We start from the raw sequence: 10000 nt of genomic DNA on the forward strand, positions 1-10000 counted from the left end.
TGTGATCGCGCGACATCAGCTAATCACGATGAGGACACATTAATATTGTTCTCTGTGATGTAGTGATTTTATAAATGTGAATGCCTAAATGTTTTTTTTAAGGAATTCCCACTTGCAAAAAAAAAATGTCAGGCATTACATATATTTTATAGTATATCAGTGTCAAACCTATGTTGATCCGCGAATCAATGCCAGGATGGACTTCTCGCTTAAGCTCTTACAAAGGACCTGGAATATAATGCATATAGTTCAGTTTTAAAGAAGGTCACCATAACATTCATATGGTAATAGAACGATCCTTGCTTCACCACAGGAAAGCAAATACTATTACAAAAAATACGGCAAACGAATGCTTTCTTTACGCTTAAAGTGGGTTGCGTGGACGATGCTGTTGCTGAGATAATGGTTTAGCTTCAGAAAGGCGTTTCTGTACCTCTTCGGATAAGCGAACCCATTAAATGGCAACACCATAACAGTATACTCTATATGAATGAACGACGTTTGTTGTGCATGATTGGGAAAAAAAGTTCTAAAAAGAATGAAAGTCATAAACTGTACGAGTATATCATTCACTTGATAAACCTGATTAAAATCTTGATTGATAATCAAGTTATTTACTCGCGCGCCCGGGTGTATGTGTATGTTCTTTAGATAAATTAGTGCTCGCTTGATACGTCCAACAATTTGTTTGTTTGTTAATTGAAAAGGAAATCATATCGTCAAGAATATATTGCCAGATTTATGTTCTTCACTCTTACATCATGATTTGTTAAATTCTTAGAGAATATAGATGTAAAGTTATTTTTTCAAATGCTCAATGCTCGCCTGTTTCATGATTATTACACCTGGCACATAAAGATTCAGAAATGTAAAGTTTAGGAGTGAAGAATGAAAATCGATAAAACTATTTGAAATTCTACCATTAAAATAACGGGGGAGATGAAAAAAAAACAAAAAAACTAGTAAGTACTAATGAACATACCTACGATTTCCAAGAGAAAATACTGGTAAAATATTTGGTCAACGAAATAGTGAGTCAAGTTGTAGATAATGAATTAAACAGAAAAAGCCCTACTGGCCAATCAAAGGTAGCAGAAGGGCTATCATTGCTGCAGTAGCACTTTTGAATAAGGGAGCTCTTGTAATATATGTAAATTTTTTGATGTAATCGTAAATGCATCAATGGATGCCGGAAATTTAAAATGAAATAATGGGTAATTTTCTATATTACCTCCGCCTCTCCGATATCGACGATTTTGGTATCGTTGGATTCCTTTCCCTCTATACAATGCAAATATGTAGGTATTATTGCGCGGAAACCCCCCGTTAGCGACAAACTTGGCCCCGATAGCAGGGGAGGGCATGAAAGGTTCCAGGGAAAATCCGGGGTTGAATAACACTAATATAACCCACAGTGAAAATAACCATGGTTATTAACATAACCTTCCATTGCAGGGGGCTGTGCCCCCTACGAGTGCCCCTGAGGGGGGCTACCAACCCAACCCAACCCCCGCCGAGGACACAAAATATCCCCCTCGTATTCACGGCAGGATAGAGCGCACATGAACGAGATGCATCGAAAAAGGCGCAAAACCCGCTGACCCGACGAGGGCGGGTCACCGCCGCTCTTCTTTTCATGGTATACCTTGTTCATCTTGATAATACTACAATCGTATCTGTATACAATGTTGACTATATCAAGGTTAGTATGCTGATTCAGTAGGAATGTTACAAGGTAAATGTAGTACGTCCGCAGCTCCCAGATCTCCGATAACTGTGTAACGCTCTAGCCTGCCGGGAATATGTGGTGATTTTGTGTCCACAGCGGGGGTTGGGGGGTGGGAGCCCCCCCAGGGGGGGTCGCAGGGGTCACAGCTCCCTGCAATGGAAAGTCATGTGAATAACCATGGTTATTTTCACTGTGGGTTATATTATTAGTGTTATTCAACCCCGCATTTTCCCTGGAACCTTCCATGCCCTCCCCTGCTATCGGGGCCAAGTTTGTCGCTAACGGGGGGTTTCCGCGCAATAAAAACTACATATTTGCATTGTATAGAGTGAGAGGAATCCAACGATACCAAAATCATCGATATCGGAGAGGCGGAGGTAATATAGAAAATTACCTAATAATGTATTGGTATTAATGAAAACCGCTTTTAACCTTTCGCTCAGGTTGCGTACCCGTTCGCCCACGAGATGCCCTTCATCACCATAGCAACGCCAGGTATGGACTACCGCCAGAGCGCTGTCCTCGGCAACGTCTTGAATCCTTCTTACGCTCCTAACATCATGCAGTCTTTCCCAGCACCTATGAGCATGCTACACCGCTTCATAAATACGATACAACACATCATGTTTGCCGTAAACTGGCGACATTGGAGCATTGTTCCGCCTGTACAGAAGGAGGTGAGTATCCTGACGAGGAAGGGAAACTAGGTCTTTCAGCATTGCTTGCATTTTGATATGTCTACGTGCCTTCTTCTGATTTCAAAGTAATCCAGAAGACTCAAAGATACTATTATGGTGCTTATTAAGCCTACTATAAGTAGTGTTGTTGTTCATTGCCTTGGGTTCCAGATCTAGTAATGGCAGGAAGTATATATGGAACTAAGATAATATCTCTCTTTTCCATTGTATCATATAATGGATTTATTGTTCGCTTGATTACTTTAAATCCATCAGTAATTAATGTCTACTAGCTCAATAATTCTGTTCCAAGAGGGTAAGAAAACAAGTTCTAGTAGGGTTCATTCAGCATATGAAACTGGTTCACATCTGTGTCTCTCCAGATCTCGGCCCAGTTCCCGGACCTCCCGTTACTGCTGGACATTGAGCGCAACCAGAGCCTTACCTTGATGAACTCCCACTTCACAATGAACGATGTTCTGCCTTTGCTGCCGTCCCAGGTGGAAGTGGGTGCCATGCACTGCCGTCCTGGCAAGCCCCTGCCTGAGGTGAGATTCGTATTTCTGAAAGAAATCCTGTTCTATGCTAGATGGAAAACCACAACTCCAAGGTATTATGGATGAACACAGAACTTAAATGGAATATTGATGAAAGCCGATACTGATCTGGATTTATTTGGATTTGTAAGTGGTCGTTTGTCAGTAGACACGTATCCTACAGGATTTAGAGTCGTGGATCAGCGGCGCAGGATCAGAGGGCGTCGTGTACTTCAGTCTCGGCTCCGTGGCTCAGGGTCAGTCGATGCCCACGAAGTACCGAGATATGTTCGTGGAGGCCTTCAAGCAGCTCAAACAGCGAGTCATCTGGAAGTACGAGGTGGCGCTGGAGGGCGTCTCTGACAACGTGCTGATGCGGAAGTGGCTGCCGCAGCAGGATATTCTCGGTGAGTTGACCTTGGCCAGTTCTGAAGTGCAAAACAGTTTTGCATTTCAGATAACCAGTGACAATGATACTATTAGTATTACTAATAATGATGATCATAATAAAAGGACAGAGAAAACAATGGCACCGAAATGAAATTTGTTATAAACACCAAAAGGAAACAAAGTGAGGGTTGATGTATAGATAACTAATCACATTGCAGAATCCTAGAAGAGGATTGCTTATGCGTTTTACCATTGGTGTTTCAGCTCATCCAAACGTCCGGGTCTTCATCACCCACGGAGGACTCCTCAGCACTCAGGAGTCCTTCTACCACTCCACGCCAGTCCTCGCAATCCCCATCTTTGGGGATCAGCCCAAGAATGGCATGAACATACAGAACAACGGCCTCGGGCTGATGCTTGTGTGGGAGGAGTTGACGGTCGAGCTGATCGTCAACAGTCTCCAGGAAATTATCTCGAATCCTAAGTAAGGGTTTTCATCTTGAATGTACAGGACTTTTGAAGCTTTTTATTCATTAATACTGAATTATCTGACTCTTACATACAGACATGCTTTCTGCACATTCCTTGAGGCCTCAGAGCCTCACTGACAGCGAGCCCTCAACCGCAGGTACAAAGCCAGGGCCGCAGAGGTGCGGGCTCCCCTCCGCGACCAGCTCGAGAGCCCGAAGGATCGCGCGGTGTTCTGGACCGAGTACGTGATCCGGCACAAGGGCGCCCCCCGGCTGCGGTCTCCGGCGGCGACGCTGTCGTGGGTCGAGTTCCTCATGTTGGACGTGCTGCTGGCGCTGCACGTGGCCGTGGTCGTGGCGGTGTACGTGCTCCGCCGCCTCGTGGGAGCCGTCTGCTCGCGGGTCTTCGGGTCCGGGAGCACAGGCAAAAGGAAGAGGGAGTGAGTTTCCTCGTTGATGCTTTCATTCTCTACATTTATCGAGATTTCATAATTTTAATTGTTGTATTTTTTTGTTTACAAGATGTACGTTTTCCTTGTGTAAATATTTTTATGACAATAAAATGTACTTTGTAAAACGACGTATTCTATTCGACTTTACCCTCTTCTGTAACGAGCCTTGATCATGATAGTTTGCTTTACGTTCCTGAGGAATTATTTAGGATATGTGTGCAGCTCTCTCTCCCTCCATTTCTCTCTCGGATCTTTGCACCTTGGTGATATGAACTCTTTGACAACTCTGATGTGACACCATGCTCTTAAATAATACCCAAGGAACGGCTGGTGATGATCAGTTCAGTTCAGTTAGATTTACGAAGTCCTTTTCCCTGGAGTGGCCCGGCCTGTGTTAACTATTTCTAGTTAACTCAGATGTTTTCTTTGAACTGCATACTTATCGCGGTGGCTGAATTGCGAGCAAGCGATCCAGCTGCCACGGGGTAAGCATGTTGCAGACCCATTTTACCAGCCCGGCGGCTGTGGTGGGTGGTCCCTGCCTCAGAAATTGTGTGTGTACACAATTCTGCAAGTAATGTAACAGGGTGGCGTTAGGCTCGCCGCAGTGTTTGCATAACCTCGCAGTCTCATTGGTAACCTAGTCTTACTCTGAATAATATGACTTCGGTACTTCTTTTTGTGTTTGGAGGAAGGGCCAGTGGCTCATAGCCTGAAGCATCTGAGTACCACTTGGCAGCGAGCGATTTTGGGATATTTTCTCTATGTGCTCCCCGGAGGACCGCACACGCTGCAGCTTTGGTACTTTGGCTTAGTCCCCTTCGGCTGGGTTTAACGATCATAGAGGATGGGGACATACCCCTGCCCTTTTTAGCTAGCTTATCAGCAAGCTCGTTCCCTTGTATGCCTATGTGACTTCGGACCCAGTTAATAGTAATTCTTTTACCTTGACTGAGGATTCTTTGAGCTATGGTTAGCACTGTTGTCAAGAGGTAGCTGTTGTCAGGGGGCATGCTATGCTGTAAGCTGTCAATAGTTGCTCTTGAATCTGTGTGAATGACGTGTCCTCCCCTCAGGGACGCGTGTCAGGGCTTCCATGATCGCAACATTTCAACTTGAAGCGTTGAGGCATTGTCAGTGACCCTAATGGATGCTGTGGTATCCTTTGTTGCAAAGCCGGCGCCTGCAGTATGGTTTATGGGATCCACAGATCCGTCCGTGTAGTATGTTATGCTACCCGGAGGAGTTATTTGAACAATGACCCTTTGTGCTTGTGCCTTTAGGCTAGGCATGGAATATTGATTTTTTCTCATTGTGAGATTTAGAATTGAGAATTCGATCATTTCGTTTGCCCACGGCAGGGGTTCTTCGTAATCAGGGTGAGGGGAGTCCATGCCCTTGGCAAGCAATGATTCTTTTAGCTGAAAGCGTATCAAAACTCTGGCTGTATGTGTGAGCCAGGAATTGTCCGCAAACAGCTGGTAATCTTGTTGTAGGCGTCTGAGAACTCTTTGTCTTCGATAGGAGTTTCTTGGTGCCTGCAGGACCTTGGAAAGGAACTGTGCTGCCATTAGATCAATTCTGGTAAATCAGCTTCCATGAGGAGGTTGATGACCTTTGTCCACAGGTGCACCTAGAATTATCCTGGCTGCTTCGTTTTGTATTGTTTCCAAATTTTCTTTTCATGTTGCACTGGAAGCAATGAGGGCGACAGATGCATAGTCAATAATAGGACGGACAGCATGTACATAGAATGATCTTAGTACTTTGTGTCCTGCTCCTATGTGTCTCCCTGTCATGACTTTCAAGACTGACAGTCTTTCCTTGGTTCTGTCAACCAGGTATTGGATCTCCTTTTTGAAAGTGAGTGTGTCCTATCCATACACCAAGGTATAGATAGTCCTTCACCCATTCCAGATCCATACCCTGAACAGTGAGTTTTTTGTTTCTGACATTAGTTCTCAGAGCCATTGCTTTGGATTTTGCTGCCGATATTTTTAGGCCCGTCCTACAACATTCTTCAGACACCAGGTTCAGACAACGCTGAGCTCTAGCTAGGCAGTGATTGCCAGAGGCTATGATTGCCAAGTCATCTGCATAAGAGATGATCTTGCATCCCTCTGGCAGGTGATTGTCGAGTATGTTGAACTTGAGGCTATTAAACAGGGCTGGACTAAGAACCCCTCCCTGAGGAGTTCCATTTTCAAGTGGCATGTGCTGTGAGAGGTGGCCTGGAAATCTGACATTTGCTGACCTATTTTTAAAATAGTCAGCTATCCAGGCCGAGAGTCTGCCTTTGACTCCTTTATGAATTAGGGTCTCTTGAATGGCAAGCGGGCTTGCCAATTCAAAAGCCTTCTCCAGGTCTAGGAAGACAACCACGGCGGGCGAGGTGCAGATTGTGCTTAAGAGCGTGGAAATGCTGTGAGCAGTGCTCTTACCCCTTGTGAACCCGTGCAGGTTTTCATGAGGGGGACCCGTCTTCCATCGGAGCCTGTTGAGTACCATCTTCTCAGCTGTTTTACCCAGGCAGCTGAGAAGAGAGATGGGACGGTACTTGCCAGGCTCCTTTGGTTTTGGGATGGGAACTATTGTGGCTTGTTTCCAGCTCTGGGGCACCGTGGCGGTTTGCCAGGATTTGTTGATAACCTGCAAGAATGCAAGTTCTCTTGCAAGGACTAAATGCGAAATGATGGGGTGGAAGATCCCATCAGATCCCGGTGCTGATCTAGAACTGGTTTTGTATGATTTTCTTAGTTCCCTAAGAGAGAACAAGGCATCCATGTCATCAGCTTCGAGTGCCTTGTCTCTTAAGAGAGCAAGTCTTTCTGGATTTGTTTTGTTGTTTTTCTCTCATCATTGGAGGCAGATTGTTGGTGCTGGTTCTGGCTGAGAACTCAAGCACCAATCTGTTAGCCTCTGATTGTGGATCATGATGAGTGCTTTCCGGGGCTTGGCGGCTTGTCACTTGCCTGACCCGTTTCCACAACTCTGTAAGGCTGGTCTGGTGTCCAAAAGTCTGGCACCATTCTAGCCATTTTTCCTGCCTTACTCTGTTGGCAGTTTCCTTGGCATCCACGACAGCTTCCCTCAACAGGGCCAGATTGTCGGGAGATCTTTGCAGTCGGAATTTTTTCCTGCATATATTAACCCTGTAGTTGACATCTTTGATCTCGTCATTATAATAGCAGGCGTCTTTGTGAGTTCTGGACCATGGGCGAGTTTTGGGGATGGTTTGTGAGGCTGCCTGGTTTATGGCCTGGATTAGCCTTGCCTCTTGCACATCCACATTTTCATTATTGTTGGGTTCATTGTCTTTCAGACATCGAGCCAAGCCTTCCTGGAAGGCAAACCAGTTGGCCTTGTCTGTTTTCCATTTAGGAATGTGATGTGGTCTTTGGGCTGGACCTGCATCCATTAGTGTGGTGACTATGCCGTAGTGATCACTAGTAACCGTATCATCGACACACCACCGAATTCTCTCCACCATTGTTGCAGTGGCAAAGGTGAAGTCTAGGACCCCTCCCTTCACATGCGTTGGTTCTTTGGTGTTGAGAAGAGCGATCTCAGGGAATGTCTCAAGCACTTCTGCTATGTGAATGCCTGTCGCGTTCGGCCTTTTGCGGGGATTCAGCATGGCTATGTGTGCATTGAAGTCTCCCCCTATGATTACTCGGTCTTGTGCTGTGGTAGCACAGACCTGGTTTAAATCTAAGCTCTCATACAGTGGTTTGCTATATATATATATTATATATTTTTATAGGGCCCCCAGGTAGCTGAATCTCAACAGCAAGAGATTCAACACTGTCTCCACAGTGCGGCGGGTTGGCTATTAAGGAGCATGGGGATTGCTTCTTTTACCAGGGTCATCAGGCCTCTAGCTCCATCCAGGTTTAGATTGGTGAAGGCATGATATCTTGAGAAGCACATAGATCCCATAGTTAGTGTCTCCTGGAGCATGACGACGTCAATGCTCCTTGCTCGCACTATTGACTGGAGAAAGTTCTTGCTTTTATAGCTACAGATATTCCACTGTAGAATGCTTAGATTGTGTGTCATGATGGTTACACAGAGTCACTTGCTTCAGCTTCAGATGCCCCAGTGCTGGTGGCATCTGATAAATATAGATCCTCGTTGATTAAGGATTGTACAACTTCCTCTAAGTGAGACACACCGGTTAAGGGTCTACCGAAAGGTGTAGAGCCTTGGTTGGAAGTGGCACCTCGGGTCAAGGGATCAGACTTTGGCTGCACAGACTCGGCCTGCAGTGGGGGCTTCTGCTGCACAGTTTAAGCCTGTCCTGACAGACTAGCTGGGGTTTCACTTGATGCTTCTCCCGAAGCTAGCCTGCCATCTGAGGATTTAGGGAGGGGAGTCTTTTCTTTTATTTTGTCCCCAGACGTAGGTGCCTGGGGGCGCTGGGACAATGTCAGGACGCTTTTTGGCTTGCTCCTGCTTTTTAATGACTGCCTGTTTCATGACAGAGCAAGCCAGGCTCCAGGCATGATGTTTCTTGGCACAGTTTGGACACTTGGCTGTTGTATCCTTCTGGCCATCTTTGTGTGCCTTGATACACACTTCTGTTTCATGTGAGTCGCTGCATACACCACATTTGGCTTTGGCCTTGCAGTTGGCCTGGTGATGCCCAAATTTCCTCAGGGGCTCTGGCACATATGTCCTGAGCTTGTAGGAGCCCCAGTTACCCAGATCAAGGGTGGTGATTGGGGCTCCCTTGAGGATGACCAGGACTTGCCTGGTTGGAGACTTCCCTCTGGTCATGCGGGAAGCCTCCACCACTTGTGGGAGAGACGTGATCACCACGTCAAACCCTAGTGGAAAACCAAGTAGCACCATCTTGGTCTTTTTCTCTTGGGAGGTTAGTGGTGAGATACTCACTTTTCTCCCGTCTTGTAGCACCTTGATTTCCTGCAGGAAGTTCAGGGTGGCTTTGTCTTTGGGGACAATAATCATGCCCTCATCTTTACAGATTCGAATTGAGAGTCTGACGTTCCTTGCCTTCTCCAATGCCCTAGGAGACGACTGGAAGGGCTTCATTATCTACCAGTAAATAGCTGAGTATTTGCAATGATGTACATGAGGTGCGAGACTATGAGATGTGTGAAACGTTTATGCCAGTGTCCGTTCCTGTGTTAGCCTTTTTATGGCTGACTTTCTATTCCTTGTTAACCATGAATGATGAGAAAGTGATGAAGTTAGTCGAAAGGACGTAGTTACGAAGTTAATCTGCTCTGAAGTGACAGATAAGTCCAATTCTAAGTGCAATAGATCTGGCCTTACATAAATGTTATGTGTCCATAATGAAGGTCAAGAGTATCCTAAATTAGATTCAAGCTCATTTTAGGATATGTCTAATTAAAAACAGGCCTCTGAAAGTATAAATCTTACTCCCGCTCTCTCTCACGGACACAGAAATAGAGACAAAGTTCCATTGGTTCCAATGCTAGAAAATTTCGCTTGTGAAGTAAATTATATCCAGAAAAATATATGCAACAACTGTCTCCTCTCACACTACATAGAGGATGAAAATGATGATGATGCTGATAGTGATGATGATGGTGGTGATACTGGTGATGCTGATGGTGATAATGGCGGTGATACTGATGATGCTGATGGTGATGATGGCGATGATGATGGAAACGCACTTTCCCCGATATCCTAACATTACAGATATATAGGGTAGGTTTTCCCCCCATCCTCAAACATCCAAGGGCGAGTAGCATGTTCC

At 45.5% G+C, this 10000-nt stretch overlaps 1 protein-coding gene across 1 annotated transcript in view; it reads left to right on the forward strand.

The window, feature by feature from the left end:
• The window catches only part of LOC113815619 (UDP-glycosyltransferase UGT5), a 9572-nt gene extending 5193 nt beyond the window's left edge, over positions 1–4379 (forward strand). The window contains exons 4-8 of the mRNA XM_027367643.2: positions 2173–2406; positions 2790–2954; positions 3127–3349; positions 3597–3816; positions 3961–4379. Of these exons, the coding sequence (XP_027223444.2) occupies positions 2173–2406; positions 2790–2954; positions 3127–3349; positions 3597–3816; positions 3961–4246 (1128 nt within the window). The 3' untranslated portion in view covers positions 4247–4379. The remainder of the gene's footprint in view (positions 1–2172; positions 2407–2789; positions 2955–3126; positions 3350–3596; positions 3817–3960) is intronic.
• Positions 4380–10000: the final 5621 nt, after the last annotated feature.

This window comes from Penaeus vannamei, chromosome 26 (assembly GCF_042767895.1).
Source record: "Penaeus vannamei isolate JL-2024 chromosome 26, ASM4276789v1, whole genome shotgun sequence".
NCBI lineage: Eukaryota > Metazoa > Arthropoda > Malacostraca > Decapoda > Penaeidae > Penaeus > Penaeus vannamei.